Source organism: Trachemys scripta, chromosome 2 (genome assembly GCF_013100865.1).
Source record: "Trachemys scripta elegans isolate TJP31775 chromosome 2, CAS_Tse_1.0, whole genome shotgun sequence".
Lineage (NCBI taxonomy): Eukaryota > Metazoa > Chordata > Testudines > Emydidae > Trachemys > Trachemys scripta.
In genome coordinates this window covers 83258710-83286220 of record NC_048299.1, presented here as the reverse complement: position 1 = coordinate 83286220, position 27511 = coordinate 83258710, and the positions used below count along the sequence as shown (strand labels likewise).

The 27511-nt window shown below is 43.1% G+C and overlaps 1 protein-coding gene across 1 annotated transcript in view; it reads right to left on the bottom strand.

Moving 5' to 3' along the window:
• Nucleotides 1-24194, bottom strand: part of STAC (SH3 and cysteine rich domain) — a 107972-nt gene extending 83778 nt beyond the window's left edge. The window contains exon 1 of the mRNA XM_034761080.1: nucleotides 23741-24194. Within this exon, the coding sequence (XP_034616971.1) occupies nucleotides 23741-23857 (117 nt within the window). The 5' untranslated portion in view covers nucleotides 23858-24194. The remainder of the gene's footprint in view (nucleotides 1-23740) is intronic.
• Nucleotides 24195-27511: the final 3317 nt, after the last annotated feature.

The window sequence follows — 27511 nt, the reverse complement described above, 5'->3', positions numbered from 1 at the left end:
GGCAGCTCGGCTCTTAAACAGAGCCGAAGAGTCAGGGGAGGAGCAGAGCCGCCGCGGGAGGGGAAGTGCCCGGCCGGCATTTTCACGGACATGTTCAGCTTTTTGGCAATTCCCCCCGGACGGGGGTTTGATTGCCGAAAAGCCGGACATGTCCGGGAAAAACCGGACGTATGGTAACCCTAATTGTTTACCAGAGAAGAGCTCCACTGAAACCAAGACAGAGAGGCCCAAAGTTTTCAAAAAAGCCGCAACCTGAATGCCACTTGTGTGTGTGCAAATGTATGCATGCAAATGCTCTTGAATGTGCAATTTGTGCACACTGTTACCAAAATGACAGAATTTGCACATTCAGATCCCATTTGAAATTGCACTTGATGAAACAGATGAGTTGTGCACATCTAAATCCTGTAACTTTAGATGCAAGTAAAAGTGCAAAAATTGTAGCCTGAGTGGTTATATATGCATAGTAATGAACACATTTGGAAGCCCTAGATCTGATTCTCTATGGTTTTGCACCTTGTGTAGTTAATTACACACGTGTGCAACTTAAGTGCAAAACCTAATACGGCAGTGTTTTTTGTTTTTTTTACTCACTATGCACAGATATAAATGACAGCACAAGGTGCATATGTAACACTGACAGACCCCAGTCGTTGGCAGGCGGAATCGAGTCTGGGCCCTCTGTTGCTTAGTGCATGAGCCTCTACTGCATGAGCTAAAAGCCATGTGGCTCTTAATGAAGGCTTTAGACAAGACTCATTAATCTCTAAGTGCTCTTGGTGCCACTACATGGGACAGAGCACCACACCTAGGAGGTGTGTGGGTTACACATAGGCAATGGAGAATCAGGCCCCATGTTTTGAAAGTTTGACTGAAACGATTTATCTGTAACTACATTGTGAGGAGAAATTGGCCCAGTAGAGAACCCTAAGTATGTTATTGGATGTGAATGCATATCTTTGCTTTTGGTTTATCTTAATCTACTAGAGCAGGGGTTTCAAACACGCAGCCCGCAGGGTTATTTCCTGCGGCCCGCCAAGCTCCACCCGCCAAGCTCCCCACGCCCCCCCGGAGTGATTTCCTGCAGCCGCCAAGCTCCCTTCCCCCGTTGCCCCCCCCTCCTCCCCAACATGCCGCGTCCTCGCTCCTCTGCCTACCTCCAGGCACTTCCTGCTGCCAAACAGCTGTTTGGAGGTGCTTAGCGCTTTCCAGGAAAGAAGGGGAGGAACGGGGAGCCGCATGCTCAGGGGAGGAGGCAGAGAAGAGGCAGGGATTTGGGGAAGGGGTTGAAATAGGGGCAGAGAGGGGGCAGAGTTTTGGTGGGGACTTTGGGGAAGGGGTTGGAATAGGGGCTTGGAAGGGGTGGGAAGATGCGGGGCAGGGGTGGGGCCTCATGGAAGGGGTAGACTGGGGGGTCTTTTGTACCTTTATATGAAAAGGTGTCAGTGATGCAGCCCTCAGGCCAATGTACTAGTCCTCATGTGGCCCTCGTGGTGATTTGAGTTTGAGATCCCTGTACTAGAGGGAGGGTGATGCAAGCAACCAGCTAATTGGGGAGAGTTGAAGACTTTTGTGAAAATGTAAATGGCAAAAGATGTAAAATATAATCACATATATGATTACACTGCAGTCAAAAGAACATTGATTCTTTAAACAAAGATTTCTGTTTTCCGTATCTTTGCAATTGTTTAAGCTAATTCATTTTGTTGAACACTGAACGAGATCTTAAAAGACATGTCATGAAACATTTACATACACGGCTTGCCTGATTTTTATCTCTTTTATATGAATTTAATGCTGCTGTGAGGCTTCTGACATACTGAAGCTAATATGTTTAGCTGGTGTAAGTGAGATCAGAATCAAGCTCTGTACATTTTATCTCATCAGAGCAAAAACGTACAGTTTCAAGATTTTTAATCTCTCTCTAGAGACAAGCCCACAACAAAACCCCAGATCTGAATGCCTAAGAATTTTGTCTTAGAAATGCAAGTGGCCAACTGTTTGTTACTTCTCTGGTTTAAGATATACATGGAAAGTAATTTGAGCTACAAAGTTTAGACCTAGATCTTGAGCCTAGCTCAGTGTTGCTTCTGTTGAAGACGGCAGCAACCCAAACTTCTAGTAGTACTAACCCCAACAATTTGAAAATTATGAGTCAAGGCCTGAAACCCCTCACCCCCCCATTAGATAACTTAAAGACATCTCATGATTTTTAAGCCAATAAATGTGGGATACTTTTTTGGTTTTAGGCTTTAGGTTTACTTTTTTTTCCTGCAAACATAAGAGCTAGAAACTTCCACTTATAAATAATATAAAAAGTAAGCTGAGATACTCATGAGTTCAGAAACTGGGGTTTTAAGACACCTCCCTCCCCAACCAAATATTGCAAGACTTACAATAAAATCACACATATGAACCCTAGAAGGCTTGAGTTCACTGTCTGATTTGAAACCTAGGATGTTTCTGTGCTTTTGAAATTAGGCACAAAAGTTTGCCAATCCCTAGTTAAAAGCATTATATCATCCAAACAAACTCTGACTGCACACACTGTACCCTGAGGGCAGGACACAGATAACTGCAATAGCAACTTCTAAGAGCTGATTAACCTTTTCCTGGGTATCTTATACCACAATCTCTTCCTCCCCTACTGTCTCACTGAGTTTTTCCACCCCAAAGATTCTGGTAGCTCCACAGAAATAATATTCTCACATTGTTTCTTCTGTTCCTTATTCCCTATAGATTTACTGTGAGTGTCCTGATACCTCTCTGGATTTACTGGCGATCTATTAGAAATAGTGGCATCATCGTACGCATGTGGGTCTGCTTGGAGATGCATACTCTGCTCTAACTCTGGAGCCCTAAAGTTGGCTCCTCTCAAATAATAGAGAAATAAGTGGTAGCAAAACTCCCTTGGGTGAAATTGTGCCCTGGTCGGAAAAGGTGCAATTTCCACTGGTTTCAATGTAAGTTGTGCCCGGTTGTACCAGGGCTGAATTTTGTCTTAGAAATGCAAGCGTCCAACTGTTTGTTACTTCTCTGGTTTAAAATACACATGGAAAGTGGGAGGAGCCCAGAGATTTTGGTTCCTTTTTAATTCTGGTTTCATGCAACTAAGAAATAATTTTGTCTATCCAGGCTCTTATCTCCTGTCTCGCTTGTTGTAACCACCACCTCCTCCTCCACCTCTCTAGCACCACCCACATCACCCTGTTCAGTCCACTTCAAAAATATCCCATGCTCACTTAACTGATGGTGTAACCCCACTCTGAATCCCTCGGCTGGCTTCTCTGCCCCCACCACATCAGTTTTAAACTTCTTGGGCTCACCGTCAAGGTCCTGCTTTACATTTCATTCACACTCCCCTTCCCATGGAGTTTACTTTATTCCCAGTCAGATTGCTCCTTGTCTCCTGCTCTCTACCAGCAATGGCAGCAGATTGCACTCCTCTCTCTGGGGCCAGAGGGAGGGTTCTCCCTGGGGGAGGACTGTAATGATTCCTGGGGGGTGCCCAGGGGTTGTGAGGCACATGGCTACCACCTACCCTTAGTGTGAGGAACCCTTGTCTGTGTCTGCTGCGGGTCAGTTACTAGCCACAAACCTCTGGCAACACAAGCCCTGCCTTGAAGGCCCTGCTCTCTCTTTACAGGTTACACCAACCTCTGAATCCTACAAGTGTCACCCTAGAGTGCCCAGCTCCTGTTCCACCGGCCACTCACAGAATTCCCAGAGGAATTGCGTTCCCAAAGGAACCGTTCAATGCAGCTTATTGGTCACACCACAGAACACAGCTCTGCTTTAACACACAGCACTTAGATTTGTTTATAGGGAATCCAAGTATACATTTATTTAACAAAGAACAGAGATTCACGGGATAGCAAACAGAAGTACTGGAAACAACAGGTTACATTAAAAAAAACCAAAGCAGACATACTGAAGCCTAAACTTAATGAATAAGACATTGTCATGTCATAAGATCAAAAAGCTCACCCCAAATCCTGCCAGCATATTACAGCCAGGCTTGGCTGGGATCTTCTGTTCATGAAACAAGCACGCTGTCCTCTTGCCTCCTCAGTGGAAAGACCCAGATTTTTCCTTTGTCCCTACAGGTATATTCCAAAAATCCCTGGCCTGCACTTGTAAACAGGCTAACCCCGGCTGCTTGCGCTTTCCTGTCTAGTGGCCTCCCTGCAGACTTTGCAATCACTCCACTAGCATTTTGCTCAGGCTGTAAATGGATGCCCATTGTGAACCAAACAGTGCTGAACTAACCTGTAAACAGGTAGATCAAGATCTCTTGCCTGAGCCTAACCTGTTTCTCACCTTTTCTGGTGACCAGCCCTAAGTTGCACCCCTTAAGTACAACATTTTCAGTATATACCCAACCCCTGACATATTATCCGTACATACATTTCACAATGAGTATGATGACCTGTGACACACAGGCTTTCATCACAGACCTTACCTGACACTCCTTGGTGAACTAGTATGTAAATACTAGTAGGGGGAACCTTGAAAGCCTTATGTACCCCTGTGCCCTCTGCCAGTTGTCACCAAGAGGTCCCTGGGTCACAAGGACAAGCAGGGGTACCAATGCTGCCCTCTCCTGGAAGTTCTGCTTTACAATCTGGAGCAGCATTTGTGGAGGTTGCCCAAGAGAGAGGGCAGCCCAGTACATTTCCCAGCCTGCCTAGCTCCATCCTCTACCCAAGCGCCCCCACTGTCAGTTTTGGAGGCTGGCTCTGCACCCCCCCGTGCAGGGAGGCCAGTAAAGGGCTTGTGCCACTACATTCCCACTACAAGAGGGCAGTGAGTGAATTCACTGCATGACTCTCCAAGGCCAAATAGTTTAGCCCTTAGCTCTAGCCATCTCCTCTCCCACTACACTGCCAAAAATAAACCAACAAGAAAAAGAAAGCATGCTTCCTTTCCCTTTATTTAGTCAAGCGCTACTGATAGCATGGTGTGAATTACAAATAATGAGGGATATTGAGGAAATTGGACTGAATCGCCCACACATATTTTTTCCACTGCAAATTTTACAAAATTGCACCAGTTTTGCTTAACTCTGTTCACTGGCAATGCAGAGAATAAAAATGCAGCACTGACAGACCACCAGGTAAACACCCACCTTGCCCTTCCTGACAGAGCCAATTTTTTCCTCCAGCTTTTCAGGGTCATATTCAAAAGCATTAGACTCTTGCTTTGCAGCAAGGGGAGGACTTCAGTGCACGAGGCTCAGGCAGCATTCTCCAGACTCACCAAACAACATGTCAGGTGCATTATCTGTTACCATGAGGACTACGACCAAAAGCACATCAAATAAGGGGAAGAACAAATGGTTGACAAACAGATGATCTTCTACCGAGTACACTTTGTTTTCTGCGCCAAGAAGCATTCAATTCACATTATCATCTTCTGGGATGCATTAGTGTATATTGATGTTAACAAGATTTGTTCAAAAACTGCATGCTAGATATAGGGCCAGATTCCCAGCTGGTGCTGATTAGCCTAGGTGAATTTGTTTCAAGAGAGGGGTATGCTGATCTACCGCGAGTGAGGATCTGGTCCATGATGTCAGTGAAGTGCTTAAGGGACGTAAGCATCAAACATGTTTATCTTGTTCAAATTGAAAAAAATACAAAGACAACTGATTTCTTAAGCCTGGATACATTATTTTTCTGGCTTTGATTTAAAAAGGCATTGCATCAGGATTTTAATAGGCAAATTCATGATTAAAACTATCTCAAAGCCTACATCTCCTTTCAGTAATATTACAGATTTCTGACAGTTTAATGGGACACAATCTAGACCATTGGCCAGATAAAAAGATATTTTAAAAATTCAAGTTAGTTATTTTTGTGTGCGCAAAAACTCCAGGTTAAACCTGTGAGCAAAACAGATTTATTTTCAACATGTACACACCATGGATATAAAGAGGCCAGATCCTCGACTGATGTAAAGTGGTGTAGCTCAACTGACCTCAACTGATGCCAATTTACAGCAGCTGAGACATGGCCCAATGCATTTGTTCAAGGGTTGAATATCCAGCTTTCTTGGGAAAACACATCCTTATCCATCACAGTCAGAGGGAGTGACCATCCCTATAGAATCCGTTATGGATTATATTTGTGTGGTTTCCCAGCAGATTAGATAGACAACATTATAACTAATACATTTATTTTTGTTTAAGAAAGTCATCAAACTGCCTGCCTGGATACTATATTGAACTAGTCAAAGGCAAAATCTTATACACCATGCCTAATGATAATGGCCAGGCAGGTGGCCTGTTAGCCATTCATTTACATCTCTTGTTCAGTTATCTAATTTAACAAAGAACAGATGACTACAAAGCCTCCAAATTGTACCCTTCGCTATTACATGAAGCTCTGTGTTCATGTTACTGTCACCGTTAGCTTCCTGCTCTCTCCTGACTTTGTGTTCCACACAGCTTTTGAATTGTGTAAACTCTTTAGGGCAGTGCTTATCTTTTATTTTGCCTTTGCACAGTGCCCAACACAATGGAGGCCTGATTTGGATATTACTGTAATGCAATTAGCCATAGTGGAAAAGTTTAAGGAACTCAGAGGGCCAAATCCTAATAGATGTTGAACACTTAGCACTCCCAGTGAAGTCAATGTGAGCTACTATGCTTAGCCCCATTCCAGGTTTGATGTGCATATCTGATCAAAATATCCAAACCAAAGTATCCAAATCTTGATAGGTATCCAAACTGTTTATCCGCTCATCCAAACCTTGACGGTACCATATGAACCTCTTGATAGGTCAGCATAACTAGGCTGGAAATCTCATGTTCCCTAGTACTTCCTGCTCCATTTGGGTTGGAAGCATTGGGGCACTGCAGTTTCTGATCTTAAAAAGAACGAAGTGCCCATGTATGTGAAAATGCAAAAGAAAGGGGGAAAAGGGGTTTGTGCATGAGAATTTAGTGCCAGTGAAAGATGTCAGATTGATAGTCCTGGGGAATGAAATCTTTTGTCTATTCTGGGAACAAATTCAGCACATAAATTGACAGTACAAGCGTTCCCACACTCCTGTACCAGTGTGCCTCAAACCTTGTCTTTAGGGTGAAAGGGTAGTTCATTCTTCATGCCCATTCAATCCTTGGCCTTTGCTGAGGTTGAGAACAAGGGTGCTAACTGTGGTGGTGGTTAATGTGATGTGGACACGTACCCAATGAGCGCTTGTAAGAGAATAATCAACATGCACATAGGCAACTGAACAGCCTTGTGATTAGAGCCAGTCAGAAAAATAGGAGGTTTTTTTCCATGGAAAATTTTGAATTTTCAGTGAAAAACAGAATTTAAAATATTTTGAAATGCCACTAAAGTGCCTCATGGAAGCTGTAGCTCAGGTGCTTCCTGTTCTCATTCTCTCATATAGGCTGAACTCCCTGGTTGGACACCTCCCACAATGCACTACATGATCTTCCCTCTTGGTGAGAGGAGGCAATGCATCATAACAGTCACAGGGCCATGGTGCATCACAGGAGATGAAATCTATCTGGAGAGACCATCCCATAGTAGAATGGAAGCATGAGATACCCAAACTACAAGGATATAAACTGGCCATCAACAAGTTTAGGCTTGACATTAAATGAAGGTTCTAAGCATCAGAGGAGTGAAATTCTGGAACTGCCTTCCCAGGGGAGCAGTGGGGTCAAAAAACCTAACTGGCTTCAAGACTGAATTTGATATGTTTATAGAGGGAATGGTATGATGAGACTGCCTACAATGGCATGTAGCCGATCTGCGGCTGCTAGCAACAAACATCTCCAATGGCAAGTGTCTTCCCTAAGAGCTGCAGTAGAGCCACTGCCCCAGTGCAGCTCTGTGAGTGTAAACTAGCCCTTCTTTCAATAGTCCTAAAGCCCTGGTGTGCAACATTTCAACATTTCATCGCTCATCAGATCGTCTGTCAGAAAAGAATTCATCTCTTTGATTCTATAGCTTGCCATTCAAATCATGAAAATTACATTAATATGAAAATAAATAACATCTGCTGAGCTCATAGCACTCTGCCCAGTGACTGTCAATTCTTCTTCCTTTGTAAACACGTGTATAAGTCACAACACGTTACAGTTTAAACTAAACACAGAACCTCCATGACCAAAGCATGTTGTTTGTTTTACAACAGGGCATACACCAGAATGCATCACCCTCTTCTGCCTCTTTTCATGCATCACCTAATGAAAAGAGCTGCTGGTCTCAAGAACAGGGAGGGAGACTGTAAATCTTGTAGGCTGTTGAATGTCTTGTTTAACACATGTGGCAATAGTTGCAGCACATCTTCTGCAATTTAGCTTGTAAAAGAACAAACTAAAAAAAACCTCTTTATGACTCATTTTGTTGTCGCTGTGGGTTAGCTGACTCTTCTTTTTGCCCAGAAATCTAATATGAAAGCTGACACATTAAGTAACAGAAGGTTGATAGTAACTTTCTCATTTTTTCCAAACATTCCTGTAACTTTGTTTAAAATACATATATTTGTTTACACCTTCTGCTTTTGTACTTTGGGTTTCACCTCAGTCATCTGGTTGCTAAGCAGCCAGTCTTTGCCATAGTTGGTCCTCATTATGATGGTGCACATGATTAGTATGTCTTTTGCGTCTCAATATGCCCTGAAGTTGCACTGTTATCTTTAAGGTCTCGTCTGGGAATTCATTATTGCACTGCCCCACTTGGATTTCTCTTTTCTAAATGGTACAGTGATTTCCCAGTTATTTAATAATTATTACTGTGTAGGTACTGGTACAAGGTGGGTTTTTTTCTTTTCTTTTTGAGAATAAAGGGCCAGATCCCAGGCTGCTGTAAATCCATATAGATGTACTGAAGTCAACAGCACTATGTTGATTTACCCCAACGGAGGGTCTGGCCATTGAGAATTTTATAAAAAAACAAAACTAAACAAACACACACAAAAACCAAGTAGGGGGCTACATTTTGCTCACCTTACTCTCCTGAGTAATCCTACTGGAGTCAAGATTATACTAGTGTAAGGTGCCAAGCCTTTGACCCTACATAATATCTGTATACTGATGATATGTGTGACATTACTTTCTACTTCAGGTGTACTTTGCCCATTATAAGTTAAAAAAGAGTAATTAAACATAAGCCCCATATACACCTGTGCTTCATGACACCCTTCAGCTAAAGAACTCTGGCTCAGCTACATCTGAAAACTAACAGTGGTTTTTATTTTGCTCATGAGTTTTTTTTTTAATCTTAGCCATTTTATAATATTCAAATGTCAGCCTGTTGAATCAATTATGAAAACGTATTTAGCATAGAGGCTGATACACATAGCATCAGCACCAGATCCCACATATAATCTCATTTGAATTGTCTTAGAACATAAAAAGGATGGTCCAGAAATCCCTGGGAGTTGTTACAGTTAATATGCTATCAGTGTTTCCACTCTTTAAGGGGTTAAGAACTTGCCTGTTAAAATTGCTTCAAATAAAAACATAACTGCTCAGTTCTGCAACCACACTGTCACTAGGCCAAATCCTGAGACCTTTGCTCATGGCTTACTCCCATTAACTTCAGTGGGAATTATGCCTGAGTAAGGACTTTAAGAAAAAAATAAACAGAACTAAATCCTAGAGTGAAAAAAAAATCCTTTTAGTATCTTTCATTGTTCATAAAAATAAGATCTTTGCACCAGGAAAAGGCCAGCTGGCTCAATGTACTTTCCCTTATCTGGATGATCTTAATTCCAGCTTCTTGATTTTTCACCATCTCTGTAAATCCTCTGCTTCTTCAGCACCAAATATAGGTGTATCTTGCATTTCTCTGTACTTCCTGCTTACTTTGCCTCTCACAGTCACTTGTTTTTATGCATATTAGTTCTATTTAGGTTTCCTATTTACTTGCCATGTGTTAAACTACGCTAGAGATGGACCTGAACCAAAATCTTGGAAACCCCCATGCTATGCAGAAGTTTGGAAACTGAGCCTGGATCTGCATTTTATGGCTGATTTATCCACCAGACCCCAGTATACAAATCTCTATTCCCCAGCCTACAACTGTTCTTCCCCATAAAACTGAAATCACACAGCCAAATACTGCAGCTTGTCTCCGTCACTTTGTTTTAAGCTCTTATCAATGTGAAAATCTCTCTCCATTTTTGTTATCCTTTTCATAATTTTAAATGTCTTTTAGGTGATCTCCAAGTCTCAGCTTTGTTTGCTCCTTTATCCTTCCTTCATAAATAAAATTCTTCCAACTTGATGTCATATTTGCTGCCTTATGACCTACTGTCTTGAAAGTAATATCTTGATGTACTGTGGCCAATACTGGGAAAAGAGTTTTGGGGTGGGGTGGGGGGGGGGGGAAGGAGGAAGTCTAGTGCTTCTTTATATAGCAAATGTGTCACCTTCTTAATTTTATATCTACTGCATGGCTAATACAACCCTGCATCCGGTTTGCCTCTTTACTGCTGCTGAGCCTTATGCTGATGGTTTGAATGATTTTTCCACAAAAGCTCCTATATCTGGTTCAGTGAGCTAGATGATTGTTCTATTAGTGAGCTAGACGATTGTTCTCTAGCTTAGTTTCTTGTTCCTAAACCAGTTAGCAAATAATAAACAAATGCAGGGTCACCTAAACAATTCAAAACCTTTCCAATCTGATTGCATATTCCTCACTATCTGTCCGGTCTCCAATTTTAGTATTGTCTGCCACTTGGAGATATCTATTTTTCAATTCCTGCTTCAAAATGGTTCAGAAGCTTGGAGCAGAAGTGCTGAAAACAAATCTTAGGGTTCCCCACATCAACCTATTTCCACTGCAGCAATTTTCCATCTAAATCTGTATGTTGGCTCATCTGTATTGGGCCATCAGTAACGCTCAGAGCTCTACAAACATAGCCAATGTTCCACCCACAGGGGCTTTCAATCTAACTTGGTGGGGAATTATTATAATAATATAAATCCTGACACTTTATAGATATGTAAGAAGGCAAGAAGGCATAGTCACTGTGCCAAGGAGCTTACAGTGTAAATATATACAACGATATCTGATAAATTCTCTTATCCCATGACTGCACTTTATCATATACCCTTGACTGCCTCACTTGCCCTCTGGCCACTAATTCAACTCTTTGGTGTTTATTCTAAGTAGAGCTGTCCAAAACTGGTTCATGGGAAATTGTGATATTTCAACATTTGTTTTCATTCTGATTTGGAACAAAAGCATTCTTTAGAAAATTTCCTTTGAACTAAAAGGTCCGTACATTTTTAGTTTGGGAAATTCTAATGTTTCTGTGAGAAAATCTGCTCTCTGGACCCAGTAGCTGCTGACTGAAATTAACAGGATTGTCAGTTTCACACTGCCCACCACTGAATAGCAGGGGTGAAACTGACAAAATTCATGTCAATTTCAGTCAGCAGGTGCCAGGGCTTCCCAGGTTTGCGGGTCTGGGAGAGTCCCACCACACAGACTGCTCTGGGGCCAAGGTCCCCAAGGCTGCCAGACTGCTGGGCCCACTGCCTGTCCAGGCTCTGTGGTGCTTGGGGCAGCTAGCTTACCATTTGGTGTCAGACAGCCTGGGGAGCTGGCCTGGGAGTCTAGCAGCACCGGGCTCCCCAGTCCCTGGGCAGGCTGCCGGCTCTCAGAAAACACATGTTTTTCTCCAGTGAAGACATAGCTCAAGTGTTAGACTAGTAACAGCTTTTTTGTAAACATTTCACAGCTTCCATGTCGATTATTATGCAGCTCTGCAGGGTTAAAAATGTGGAATTTTACTTCACAGAGTGGGGAGATTTTGAGTTTCTTAGTGAGTCACACGTAAGGATAGGTTAGGATGCTCAACCAGTGCACCAGAGCCCTGACCCAGCAAAGCAGTTAAAGACATGCACGACTTTAAGAACGTGAGTAATCCCACTGAAGTCAATAGGGCTACTCAAATCCTTAACGTTATACATGATGGGTTTGGGGTACAAGAGGGGGATCTGGGCTGGGATTGAGGGATTTGTAGAGTGGGGGGGGATCAGGGTTGTGGCAGGGGATTGGAGCATGGGGGGGATCAGGGGTGCAGGCTCCGGGTGGCGCTTACCTGCGGGGGCGACGCCTATGGACAGGGCAGCTCACAGAACTGCCTGGCCACGCCTCCACATACTACGTTGGAGCCGGAGGGGGGTCATGCCGGCTGCTTCCTGGGAGCCATGTGGAGCAGGGCAAGCCTCCGACCCCCTTCCCTGGCTGGAGCGCCAGAGTGGGGCAAACCCCCGACCTCACTTCCTGGTAGGAGCTGAGGGCCGGATTAAATGGTTTGATGGGCCGGATGTGGCCCCCATGCCGTAGTTTGCCCACCCCTGTTCTAGAGGGTTGCATAGAAGGAACCTAGGCAGCCAGAGGCAGAAATGAGAGAGAGACGTGGTCAGGGCAGAGCTATGTCCTGACCCTCAAGGTACTGAAAGAGTATGAACTTGATGCGAGTGAGGATTCTGCTCCTCTGCCAGTTTGCTATGAAGCACCTTACTCTACCCTCCTCCTATTCCATGACCCTTTCCCCTTTGCCATTCATCGCCATCTCTGCTGAAATCTTTTTGGAATATTTAAATGAACAACAGCCCTTAAATTTCATTTATCTATCATGGCAGAAATAGCTTCAAAGACCTCCAGCTGAGGAATTAAGCATGAACTCTCCGCTAGCTGTCTTTCAAACTACACTGTACCATTTTCCAATCCTCGGGAATCCTTCTTGAATCTAGTTAGCTTTTAAAAAATACATATTAAAGGCTCCCAAGATTTTCGCACGCTCTTCTTTTAGGCTTTGTGCTATCTACACCTGGTCCTTTCTCTACATAACAAATAATAAGCTATTGTACTGTACCTAGCTGCAATGGAATGATTTAACAAATAACAATGTTGACAGCAAGATTGTCAAAACCGGACTTCTAACATCAGGTTCTTGCATTTGTATCTAGGCACTGTAACAAGTGGCTTGATCTTCAAGCGTGCTTGGCCCCAGTAGCTCCCAATGACTTCAGCACCAGCATTGACAGTACAATGCTGTGTGCTCAGTACTTGAAAAATCAAACTGATCACATAGACCAGGAAGGAGCACAGGCCTGCTGTCCTCTGAAGAGGCTGGAGGTGAGGATAAAGGCAACCAACACTTCCACCCCAAAGGCCACAGAAAGGTATAAGGGAGGAGGAGAGGAAACAAAAGGTTGACTTGGAATGATGCCCAAATGACTGAATCCGGGTTTGTAGCAGGACTTGTGCCAGACTCTCAGGTTGGTTATGAACCTGAGATGGCACTTTTCTGAGCTTAACACAATATGGTCATAGAGCCAAATTCTCTGCTGACAAAGTGGCATAGATCCAGAAACAGATCTGTGTTAACTGCTCTTGGGAGTCAAATGATGGCTATAATACTGGACAACAAGTGCAATGTTTATTACTTTGTGTCGGGTCAATTATTTCCCAACTGTAGTCCTGCTTTTCACATACTGGGGAGGTTACCAGTTTTATTGACCATGAGGTATGATACCTTGGGGAAGGGGATCTTTTCAGGGGCTCGGCAGTTGTTGGTGGAGAGTAAACGGTGGGCCCCCATGGTTATTGCTTTTGGTGGAGTATATTTGTTATAAATTGCTTACATTCCCAGAAAGAGTTAGCTTAATTTTATTACCTTCTTTTTTCAAGGGGTTTGAATTTCTACACTCTTGTATGGATTGTGGGACTAGCTAACTCCTGTGGACCGAGTCTCCCAAACTGCGTTCTCTGCGTAGTGCAGCTCCGAGAAGGACGGGGCTGTTCCATTTTTAAAAACTTGCCATTGGTTCCTGAGCCTTTTGTGGCAAGGCCTTAATGTATCTATATTAGAGCAGCTCTGGTGGAGCTGTTGCCATCAATTCCCCCTTTGCTGCTCTCTAAATAATCATTTGTCAGAGGTCTGTGCCATGTGTCACTTAGACCAGGTGGGAATCACTGCAAAAGTAATAATTATAGTCTACACGCTAGTGGATTTGCTGACCCAATAAGTCTGAAAGAAAATCCCACCCAGCAATTACACTAGCCAGTTCCCCACTGGATGAGGTCCCTCCTGGCCAGCTTGGGGGCACATCAGAAAGCTTGTACGGCCACTACCCATATTGTACCTATTCTGTTAACATACAAATAACTTTGGTCCTGAGGGTTGCAAATTTGGAACGCTTTCACAATCACAATGGTCACTTAAATAAATAAATTCCACGTAATGTGCAGGGATTCCTGGCCTGTAGTTGTAGCACTCTGCACTACCTTGGAGAGACTTGGGTTTGATTTCTGTTTTTTTGATTCCTGTGCTTGAACAGGCAGAGGTTGTGAATGCCTGGGTGGGCAGTGCATTTAAACTCAAAGGGAGGAAACATCCCCTTCAGTCCCATTACTTACTGCCTACCAAGGCCCAAATGCCAGGAAGATACCGCACATGAGGAGGAAAGAGATCCATTTTGTTAGCATATCTAACATTTTCTATGGCCTGCTTGCCAAAGTTCCATTTTCCTGTTGAAAATAAGGTATAATACAAAAAAGAAAACAACATGAAGTTATACCAAGAGAGAAACAAATTTACATCCAAACACGGTGGACAGTTTGTGATGCTTAACATTCCAGGGCAAATAAAAGGGAGCACATAGCAGGCCGTAGAGGAGCAGCAGCAGCGTATTTCTTGTAAAGAAAGCAGTCATGACTCATTTATAGAGGAAATGGAGGGTCAAGCCTCTGGAGTTTGCTTTACTGCAGCAATACTTACGACTTGAGCTCCACAGTTCTAGCAGCACTTATAAACCAGCTCCCTCCCACGCTAAAGGATTAACATCCATTTTCATTATAGGCAACTTTTAACTTGACTAGGCTTGACCCTGGACGTTTTGTATGTACAGAAAATCTAAGGTCTGGCTCTGGCTTCTGTGATGAAAGCACTTGGGTGAGCTGAGGAACAGAGAGGAGATTGAAGAAGACTGGAAGGCAGAGATTAAGTGAATGACTGTTCATCTAGACCCATGCAACGCCTATGAGAAATAAGTATATTTGTCATTAGGACCAACTACTGAAGATAGATTTAACTGCTGCCAAAGTGTCCTCTATGCCCATATTTCATTAAACTGTTGTATGATTCATCGAGCACCTTGGATAGAGTCATATTTCTTTCTGTTTTTGTCATCAATGCATAATTTTCCACTAGAGCTGGCCAGAAAACAACAATTCTGTTGTGTGAAAAATTCTGGGGTTTCAAATTTTGTTTTCATTGTGATGTGAAATGAAGCCAGAACCTTTCACAAAAATACCAAGTGCAAGAGACTGACTTTAGACCTTGCTGGTTGAGGCATTCAATTAGGATGTTAGAATCACAGAATCATAGAACTGGAATGGACCTTGAGAGGTCATCCAGTCCAGTCCCCTGCACTCAAGGTTCAAGTCCCTGCTCTGAATCAGGCAGAGTCGGGACTTCAATCATGATCTCCCACATCCCAGGTGAGTGCCTAAAAGACCAGGGAGACCAGCTGAGATCTCACCAGCACGGTGTACAAAGGTAATAATATGTCCTTATCTTTATTGGAAATACCTCACCTAATGCAGCCTAGGATTGCACTAGGCTTTTCCCTGATTGCAATACATTGGCAGCTCATAGTCATCCTGTGATCAACCAATACATCCAGATCTTTTCCCACCTCTGTTGCTTCCAACTGGTAAGTCCCCAGCTTATAGAAAATTTGTTGTTAGTCCTTAAGTGCATGATCTTGTACTTCGCACTATTAAATTTCATCCCATTTCTATCACTCCAGATATGGACGATCCTTGAAAACTGGGGTAATACAAATGGGATGAAATTTAGATTTCCGAGTCTCTCACAATAAAGGCCCAGTTTCTCTCTCAGCTAGACCATGTAATTCTACTGAAATGAATGGAATCTCACTAGAGTAACTGAGATGAGAACCTGGCCCTAAAACCCTATTCAACATCATTTGCTATAGGTACACCCTACTGGCGTTTGCTCTGTCCAATGAACCACAGCCCTATATTTCTTTGTCTTACTCTGAGAGATGGCTGAAAAAAAAGGATTATTTTCTGTATGCAGAATGTATAAGTCTAAAGTGTGCCAGGGTGTAGCATTTTGCTCCTATCTGAGCCAAATCTAATTGGCATGTACTGAAGGTCAGCTGTATTTTGCTTTCCATTCACAACAGTTGACTGCTAAAATGAACCTCATTAATAAAGCAGTGCATGTGTGGTGTTTTAATAATGCTCCCTTTCTAAATGCCATTTAGAAACTTATCTGTATCAAGAAAACTTACTGAGCTGTCACGGACACTCATCTACAGGACTCACTTAGGAATTCCATTGGGAAGTCAAGCTCCCATGGCTGGGAAACAGCCCCATTATTACAATTGTTAATGAAACAGTGACAGTGTGACTGATCAATGACAAAAGTCTAAATGATAGGAATTCAGTTTGATAAGGTCTGGCACAGCACTACAGTTGGTTAAAAAGCAGATCAACTGTGAAATGACCTATATATAATAAGAAAACTTTGCAGCCTAAACAGGGGGAATGATTATACGTGAATTTAGACGCAATAGCTTCATTTCTCTAAACAGATTTGCAAACTGTTTACAGTGTCTGAACGCTCAATGCCAACATCACAAGAACTTCATTTTATATTCATCACAGATATGGATTGGAGGTTTTCAGAGCTGAATAACCAGCCAAGAGTCCTTGGTCTCCTATTACACTAGTGTAATTATTGAGGCTCAGTGGAGTCACTCCTAATATATGCCAGTGTAAAAGGAAAATCAGCCCCATTGTTTATTCCAGTCATTCAGTGCAGATTGTTATTTTCAAAGTTGGATACCTGTGATGCCACACCTGCAAAATCAACTCATGCATCAATTGGAAATGGACTTTCAAAGGCATGAAATGGATAATTCCTTGCCCCAAATGGCTGGTTAGGTATGTTCACTATTGCCCATTTTGCATGAATGCCCATTTGTATGTGCATATGCAAGTTTTGTGCATGGGGAGGTGCACTCGCAAATCAAGTGAGTCCAACTCAGCCACCCATAGCTGAAAAACTGGTCCGACATCTGAAGTATATCTGGGCAAACCAACCAGATTTTGCTCTATGAGCATTCACATGAAAAAAATGATAGCTTTCTACTTGCAAAAACTGCTTATTTTGTTTCAGTAAAATATTGCTTCTCTTTTGGCAAATCTGTTGTTATTGCTGGCACTGAGTTTTTTTTCCACAGAAGGCTAGAGTCAAGTCATTACTAGCCGGTGCTAACTCAAGAGACAGTAAGCATTTTTCTTTACTCTGGATTGCAGGGTGGGTAGGTGAAAGGAGAATAAACAGATTGACTTCCCATTTTACTTCGGATATTCTGATGCCCTAGAAGGAGCCACAAACCTAATTATAGAGAGAGAAAATAATGCAGTCCCTGAATATTTGGTCAGCAGGTGAATAGGTGACAGGTAAGAAAGAAAAGGACAAGACAAAAGAAAAAAAAAATATATATATATATATATATATATATATCAGTAGAGGGGAACCAAAAATGTAGTTATTCAGAGAGATAGAACACCACTGTCTTGCCTGCAATTAAAATTTCTTCTTTGTATTCTTTTATTAAAATACTCCCCCAAATAAATGGGTTAGCCCAATACCTTAGCTCATTTTTTCCCCTTAGCACTACTAACTTTAATTCCTTCACAATTTGTACTCACCATTTTATGAAGTGGCATGTAAAGCACCTGTGGGGAAGAACAGGAAATGACTTTTTTTCCTTAGGTTTTCTTTTTAAGTTGTTTTTTATATTCCTTTGAAGACAATCGTAGTAGCAGTTTGCATATTAGATATTTATTCAGTAGTGTGGAGGGGGGAACAATAACTGTATGCTATATTACCTGCCCTTTTAAAATATTCATTGACCAGTAACCTATCCCTCATCTATGAAGCTTCATAAAGTATTAACTCTTTATGCAGGAAAGATCTCCATTAAACACTGTAGACCAAATCCTGCAAGATTAAAACCATGCGCAATCCTATTAACATCAATAGGGTTGCAAGCCATTTAAGTCAGCTCAGAATTTGCTACTGACATCTTTGTTTAGAAACGTTATTTAGTCATATTATTACTTGTATGTGGCCCACCGTGTGGTAGGTAGTGGGTTCTGGATGCTACTGTAGAAACCGGTACGAAGACCAGATCCCTCTCTGGAAGATTCATTGTACTAAAAAGGTAGATTTTTAGTATCTTCCATTACATGTCAGTTATGCTGATACATAGACAGTGCATAAATGTGCTGTACATCTTTAATTGCGGTCACTAACCTGGGAGAGAATGGTCTTTATTTACCTGTGAGCTAGTCACTGGCTACGCAGTAAACAGTAGTTTTGGCCTGTGTAAATCACTTGTACTTCTCTGACTCTTTAGCCCAATGCCAAATTGATTTAAAGCACTAGCTATTCAAAGCAACAATTCTTAGATATTCCAAACACCTAGATCTCCACAATGCCAGCGGTTCAATGTGCAAGTCAATTTGGAGTTGTTATGCAAATATTTCAGCTACGGAGCACATTCAAAGGTGTGTGACTCTCATAACAGACCTGTACTTTACAAAAGTGGATGGAAATGGGCATACCTACGAAAGAATGAAACTTGAACAGTGTAGAAAACTTGACTAATCATAGTAGAAGTCAAGATGTGGATTCAGTTTTCTACATTTGTAGATGTAGGATTCAGTTAGGAAAGTTCCACTGAATTCAATAGGGACAGAACTAATCAGTGTCTATACCAATAACTCTAAAAAAAAATCTATAGCATTTAATCATCCTATCAAACATTATAGCAGGGATTAGAATTCTTTATTGAATTCAATAACATGGTGCAAAAATTGAAATGTTATAATTTTCTATTACCTTCTATAGGATTTATCCAAAGGGGCCTAAAAGGCACAAGTAACCATAAGGGCTGGAACTAGAGGTGCTGGGGGTGCTGCTGCACCCCCATCTTGAAGTGGTTTCCATCATATGCAGGGTCTACAGTTTGGTTAAATGGCTCTCAGCACCCCCACTGTACACATTGTTCCAGCACCCCTGCAAATGACAAGATCCCAGAGAAATAAATTCTCTTACAGAATACATTAGTCAATTCCTTCCTTTTTTTTAGGTGCGGAACTAGAGGACCCTACAAAAACTGGCCTTTTCCTTCTCACTAGATCGGCGGGGTCAAATACACAGGAGCCATAATTTACAAACATAGTATAATTATGTACATAGTATAATTTATAATTATTACAAATTATTATTAATTTTGAACCCATTTAAGGTTCTTCTTATTATATATCTAAAGCACCCATTTCCGTTGTACTTAGGTGCCAAATAAATGCTTGTAATACCTAATAAATTACTATTATTATCACAGTATTTCTAACCATTCAAGCTGCAGACTTTTGAACACAGCAGGAATTTATATTCTATTACAAGCAGGCCTAGTTATATTTATTGCCCTTTGAATACACATCTGAAATAACAATATCTACAGTATACTGTTCCCTCAGGTACCTCATACATTAAATTAAGGGCAGATAATCTGAAAACTTGTGTTTATATAGAGTAAAGCAAACATATTACGGAATTCCTTAACATAAAGTTGTATGTTCTATGTACATGTTTGTTGGTTTATATTAGGGGCTATACAATGTTTCATGTATTCAAATGCAATGACCCAAAGCGTAAAGGATCATTGACAGCATGGTTGAGAGGAATGAGGCTTGATCTACATTTAAAATTTAGGTTGACATTGCTACACTGCTTAGGGGGTGTGAAAAATCCAACAGGTGTAAATGTAGCTAAATCAATGGATCCAACAGGTGTAGATGCAGCAAAATCAATGGAAGAATATTTGCACTGACCTAGCTACCATCGCTCGCGATGGTGGTGTTCTTATACCAACAGAAAAACCCTGTCCGTCAGTGTAAACTGCATCTGCACTATGGGTTTATACGATGTCATAGCTATGCCTCTATAGTCCCCAGAGTGTAGACGTAGCCCGAGTGTGGTGCTGGGAGTTAGATTCTCCTGAATTTTCTGGGCAACATTCAGACCTCATTTAAATGCATCTCCAGCTGTGTGTCCTTGAACATATCATTTACGGTTTGATTCAAATACACTTACCCATGCTGAATTGTACCTTACTCTGTGAGCAGTTCCACTAAAACCAATCATTAAGGTGCTAGTCAGTATGAGTGAGGGTATCAGAATCTTGTACTTTCCTTTCTGTGTATCAGTTTCCTCATCTGTAAAATGGAGTTCACAATACTTACCCAGCCAATACAGGGTTTGTGAGGATTACTTGATATTTTTACATGGCATTGCAGTTTACTATTAAGTGGGATAGACTTCCATATAAGGAATGTGATTCAATTATGAGAGGCTGTCCAATTAGAAATGCCCAATAAACATCTTTGAAGACACTTGCACAAATCTGCATGGCAACAAAGTTAGATTTTCACCAACCACTCACTTCCTGCCTACTAGATCCCTCCAAATTTCAGCTGCTTTTCTGTTAGCCTGAAATTGTGCATCTCAAAACATGCTAGTCAGGTATTGCAGTATTGCTTGGCTGTCAACTTTTGGAATACAACAGTTTGTGTATGCACATTTCAAGCCAGCTTTCTGAAATATGGCCCCATGAGTCTTTATTCCTCAGAAGTTTTTATACTGTTGAAGAGCTCCTTGTTCATCTTTAAAGTGGCTTTTTCTATACAATGGAGAATACAATGTCCTTTCTGATTGCATATAAAATAAATACTCAAAACATAAATATACACATTACATGTGTTGAAGTTTTTATATGCAAATAATAGCATTGACTGATCAAAACTGCACAGACATCCAGGCCTTTTGCTTGTTCACATGTGGTGTGAGACTGGCAAAGCTAATGATTATTGTTCGACTATAAGTCATTTAGCAGTATCATAACCTCTTGCCAGATGAGCCTAACTCCCATTGGCATTACTGGGAGTAGTATGGATGTATGACCAGGAGATGAATAATTTTACAGGTAATATTTTGCTTGATCTGATTGTAGGATTAAAATTAGTCCATTTTTGCTGTGCAGAAAGCATTTTTAACTTATCCAAGAAGCACTTCATGCACAAAGTAGTAGCAACGTCTGATTAGATGAATGGAACCTAAAGTTTTATAACTTTTTGCTTGGGGACAGTATCATACAGCACCAAGGAGCCATGGCCCAGCACACACCTTCATGCACCTCATCTGTCCATGGGGTAGAGTGCTGAGTGTCTCCTGTGAGGCACTTTCAATTCCCACGGACTTGTCTGGGAGACAAGGTTGCTCAATACCTACCAGGTAGGTCCTGGTGGAGCTGGGCCCTCAGTGAATAACTGTCTCTTTTTTCATCTCCTCTAAAAATGTGTCTGTGTTCTACAGTGATGTCCCAAAGCCCTACAGTTCACAATAGTATTGAGTCATTATTGCAGAATACTTATGGTGCAGGGTTTTTTCTTTTAAATATAAAGGTGCGCCTTTACTTAAAGAATTCTCTAATTCTCTTCCTTGTGGTACCAAAGAACACTCTCAGCATGGCCTAAAGCATAGGTGCTGACTCTATGGGTGCACCCACGGAAAAAAATAGTGGGTGCTTAGCACCCATCAGCAGCCAGCCCCCCCGGCACCTCCCATTCACCGGTGTCCCACCGATCAACTCCTCCCCCTCCCTCCCAGCACCTCCCACCCACCGCAATCAGCTGTTCTGCGGCATACAGGAGGCACTGGGAGGGAGGGGGAGGAGCGGGGATGGGGAGCGCTCAGGGGAGGAGGTGGAACTGGGTGGGAAGAGGCAGGGTGGGGGTGAAGTGGGGACAGAACATGGACGGGAAGAGGCGGGGGTGAGGGTTTGCGGGGAGGGGTGGGGGCAGAGCCTGGTGTGGAGCAGAGGGTTGAGCATCCCCAGGGCCCGGAGGAAGCCGGTACCTGTGAAAGAACTGCGGCTTACTATACTGTTACTACAGTGCTTAGGTCATTATTGTGGAATTCTGTGATATACTAGAATATATGTATACTGTGGGCTAAAGCAACCATTTGACTTAAATCCAGATACAATGTGCCCCTTATCAGCTAAACCAGGAGTGGGCAAACTACAGCCCGGGGGCCACATCCAGCCCTTCAGATGTTTTAATCTGGCCCTCGAGCTCCCGCCAGGGAGGGGGGTCGGGGGCTTGCTCTGCTCTGTGTGTGCTGTGGCTCTGTGCAGTTTCTGGAAGCAGCAGCATGTCCCCCCTCCGGCTCCGACACATAGGGGCAGCCAGGGGCTCCACATGCTGCCCCCGCCCCAAGCTCTGCCACCACAGCTCCCATTGGCCGGGAACTGTGGCCAATGGAAGCAACCTGGCCGCGCCTCCATGTAGGAGCCGGAGGGGGGACATGCCACTGCTTCCAGGAGCTGCTTGAGATAAGCACCAACCGGAGCCTGACCTCCTCCCGCGTCCCAACGCCCTGCCCCAGCCCTGATCCCCCTCCTGCCCTCTGAACCCCTCGATCCCAGCCTGGAGCATCCTCCTGCACCCCCAACCTGTCATTCCCAGCCCCATCCCAGAGTCCACACTCCTAGCTGGAGTCTCACCCCCATCTGCAGCCCAACCTCCTACCCCAGCCCGGAGCCCCCTCCCACACCCTGAACTCCTCAATTCTGGCTCCACCCCAGAGCCTTTCACCTCCAGCTGGAGCCCTCACCTCCTCTCATACCCCAATCCCCAATTTCGTGCCCCGCAATGCAATTTCCATACCCAGATGTGGCCCTTGGGCCAAAACGTTTGTCCACCCCTGAGCTAAACTGCCATTAGGTCCTGTGGTTTCTAAATATCTATCCAGACATAAGCAGTTAGGGTCAGAGACCATCTTTTTGTGCTGTTTTTTGTACAGCACCCAGCACAATGAGGCCATGCCTGAGGCTCCCAGGCACAACTGAAATACCAATAAAAAAATAAACTCTGAGATAAATGGTGCAGAAGAGCACCATTTGGAAATCTGCTTTGTTTCATATACTTTTCTCTTCCTAATTATACACAGATCGAGCTAGAAACTTTTCGCAAGTACATCTATGAAACATTTTAGAGCACAGAAATTACAAATGAGTGGCGGCTGTTTTTTTTTTTTTTTTTTAGCAAGGTAAGTTGAGCCAGATATTTAAAAAGAAGCTGGGGGAAGAAAACCCTCTCTTATGGGTTTTCTTAGGGTAGGAATTCTTGCACCAAAATGACCACTCAGGCCCTATTTCAAATACTGATGTATTTAAAAGGGAATGCCCAAGTTCCCTGAAGCATCTGTCAGGAAATAACCCACGACTGTTTCCTGAACCTGCAACACATTCAGTCATTCCAGCCATGAACAAGTGAACACCTTGGACCTATTCTCATGCCAAGTATTAAAAAGTCTATTGAAAGGGATTGATTCCCCCTCCCCTTTAAGAAAAAGAAATCTCAAAACCATTTCTCCCCCTCAATTCAAACTCTAGGGGTCACCGAGATGAATGGCAGGAGTTCTGAAGTCTGGCCATTATAAACATGTAATAGGGTTAGAACATTATAAGCCATAACAATAATAAATCACTATTTTAAATCCTCGTTCAGAATTTCAACGTAAAAAAAATATACCTCCAGCACAGAGTAAAAATCTGCTTTTTTTATATACCAAATGGATTAAATACCTTTGATTCCTGGCTGGTAGTAGATGCTGGAGAGGGGGGTTGATCTGTGTTCTCCAGTTCATTTTCGTTCTCCACATTATCGACACTGACTTCAGTAGTGTTGCTTGGAGGAATCATTTTACCTCTAAAATAATACTGTTGCTATCGGGAAGAGAGCTCCAGTTCTCTCCTGCTTTTGTTTATTTAATTTGTTCTTTCTTCTCCGTTCCTGCAGCGCAAACACACTCCTCTCATTCTCAGTTTGGCTATATGTGAAGGCTAGAATTCTCTGGATTTTCTTTTTCTTCTCCTCTTCCTCCCTTCCTTCCCCTCCCACTGTAATTCTGCTGCAAGGGAAGTAAGTTATTGATGGTTCTGTGGGTCAGTTGTGTGTCTGCTTCTGTGTTTTTCTTGCTCCTTCTTCCCTCAGAGTGAAGCCTGGAGGTGTAGAAACAGAGAGTCGTGACTGTCAGCCCAGTGATCAAATGGGAGTGAGCTGAAGCAGAAAGCCTGAGCTGCTCACACACATGGGGCACTGGAGGGAGGAGTTGTATTTCTAATGCCTTGAACGGCTTTGCAGGAGCATGTGCTGTCATAGTAGTGAAAGAAAGTAATGCACTCACACACGCACGCAACTGCACACGAGGCTTGGAGGAGCAGTTTTACCTTTTAGTAAGGCTCAAGATAGGGGAGCGAGGCACCGTTTGAAGAAGTGCAGCTGCTCATTTATGTTCTTGTAAATCGTATGGTGTGTGCGTTAGGGGGATTCCAGAAACAAAGAGGAAAACATCCCCACCAAATAGGGACATTACAAACCAAAACAAGCTGGCACTTTTAGACCAGGAAGTTTCCTCCCAAACTTCTTGCTAAAAGGGAACATGACAGGCACACAGAACCCCCCCTCCCCTACCCCGGTATCACATGCCCCTGGGTGAATAGAAAATGTAGGCAAAACAGCATTGTCCTGAGTGAGGCACATGGAATCGAGCATGGCAGCAGCTGTTGAAAGGTCAAATGAAGCATCCGTGAGCTGCACAATTCCTACAGGTGGAGGTTGCCACGGTGATAATGCTAGATGAGTACCTAAATGGTGGTGTCCAGTGAACCAGTGGGAAATCTCTCTCCACACAGCTGAGAATGGTGTTGCCACACCAGGACCCTTTGGGGGATGAGCCAGTGCTGGGGACTTTCACTTAGTTCGTGGATCAGATACTCCGGGTGTGTAAAAAAAGTGTCACTGCATTGCCTTTCTGACTTACACCTGCTGACGATTTGGCTCAGTACATTTACAAAACTACTTACTCGCTGTTTCATCCTCTGTGTCCTTGCACACAAGGCTGTGTGTATAGCATGTTCTTTAAAGGGGATTCCATGGGGCATTTTTGCTTTTATTCATGCAGCGTTATTGTGGGACATGTCTCACCTCCTTTCCACACTGATTTACGGGCTAAGTGCCTTACAATCAATAAGATTTGAGAATGCTCGGCTCCTAGCAGACAGGCTTACCATGTTGTGGGGTGAGCCCCTTCAATTACAGGGGAGCATATGACCCTTCAATATTAATAAAATACTTTGAAAAGTAGTTTCTCCTTTAATCCGTGGTTCTACCCTGATAAGTGGCAACTGGTAAAAGTGGTAAGGATGGTAATTTCTAACTTGGCTGATTTGCTACCCTGATATATTCAGAGGTGGATCCGCTAAACTTGGAGAGATAGATACATTTTGACTGCTTTCCACTCCCTGTCACTATGGGACAGTGAACTGGATTCTGTGGTGGCCCATGCCTCAGCCACAGGATTGTTAACTAAGGTTCTGTTACAGGGCCATATACTGCCTCAGGTAATTCACTGGGGGTTTCCACAGGTGTAAATGAAGGTAGAATTTGAAGACATTGGAGTTGTACAGGTTTAAGGGAGTGCAGAATTAGGCCTGTGGACTTCTTATTCTTTGTAATGATACAGGGGGCAGGGAAAAAGCCCTCAGCCTTACTTTGAATCCCCAGGTGAATTTTCAGGGCTCTCAGGGGAAAAAAAAAAAAAGCTTTTTACTTTTAAATGGAGCATCTTGGGTACCAAAATCATTACCAGCCAATCAACACGGACCCTATGGAAGCTCTTTGTACAGTCCCTTCGGAGCAGAACTGTACCTGTGAACAGAATTCTTTGTTTGCCCTGTTGTAGTTAATGCCATTACAACCATCAAAAACGCCCTTGGGTCACTCGTTAAGGGCTGCAATGAAGCTAAGACTGGGGGGCGGAGGGGAGTGGGAGGGAGAGGACACAGAACTCACAGAAGAGAATTTGGCAGGGAAGCAAATTTCAAATTCTGTATTTTAAAAAATTCAAGCGGAGTCATAGATTGTGCCTCTCTGAGCCTTGGGGCCCTCCATCCATGTGTGGACCTCACCCCTCCTGCATGGAATATGAGGGCTAGGTGTTCCATGGCACCATCCCTTCAGAGAGTACCTGAGGTCGGAATGGGCCAATAGCCGGGCCCATTAGGCAAGAACTGGTCAGATCTGAGGACAGGTCATGGTCTCTCCTTCTAGCCTTGTGGAGACAAGTTTAAAAATAAAGGTAACCTAGATCCAGACCTGAAGAAGAGCTCTATGTAAGCTTAAAAGCTTGTCTGTCTCACCAACTGAAGTTGGTCCAATGAAAGATCTTACCTCACCCACCTTGTCTCTCTGATATCCTGGGACCATCACAGCTACAACTACACAGCAAACTGCAGGCCCTCTCCGTTCAGGGGACTCAGGTCAGCTGTGGGCATGGGAGATCCTGCCAGGATGATGTTGGTGGAGATACATGGGCAATTCTGTGGATGGCCTTGGATTCCAGACAGTTTTGGGGCACCACATTGGGTCATTCCACAGAGGGTGCATCTCCCAGCTCAACAGAGCAATTTTCCTTCTCACCCAGGAGTATTTCCAGCCCATACTTTTCAGTTTGAGGCCTGTACCTGTGTTCTGTTAATGGTTAGGGAGCTCAAACATGTCTTGTATAAAAAGATTTGCCATTCCTCTCTAAAATAAACATGAGATCCTTTAAAGAAGCCGAGTAATACTTAATGCTCCAAGTATTGTAAAATCATGCACACATTTTGTATTAAAAGCATGTAACGTCATGAATGTGAGAGTGACTCTCATGCCACACTCGGTACTCAATTCTTTTTGTTTTACCAAATTAGTACCAACACCTGCTGCACTCCCTCCCTTCTCCCAATTACTCACTTGTCAGCCATGACTGATCTGCCAGTTACTTGACAATTAGCCTGGGAAAGATGACTCAAAGCTCAAATCTTAAAAATGCCTCTCCCCTCCCCCCATCAATAGTGAGTTATCAAAAATCAGATATCAAGTATAATAAAATGGAGCAATCCCATTAAATAAACCTACAAATCCTCTCTTTCCCAGTCATTCTTGAAAAAGTTGGCCATGTTGATCATTCTTGGGACGAAGGTTCTTGCCTGATATGCGAGGTACTACCGTATGGCACTAAATGAAAGGCAACCAAGCAGATTCTCTAATGAGAAGATGAGTATAGATTCTGGAGCAGGGAAAGGAATTTTAATGAATAAATGTAAGAGATTCTCAACCCCCAACTGTGGCTGCTTAACTGCATGAAGCAGCAGTAAAGTCACAGCCAAGAATTCCCCTGACCGGGGGATCCTCGGGTGATGAAAAGCCAGTATACATGGCTCCATGCCATCTGCTCCTCCCTCCACATAGAGGGAGAATTAGGGGCAGGGATGGGGAGCATAGAGGAGCCGTGCACTGTGATCCACTGAACG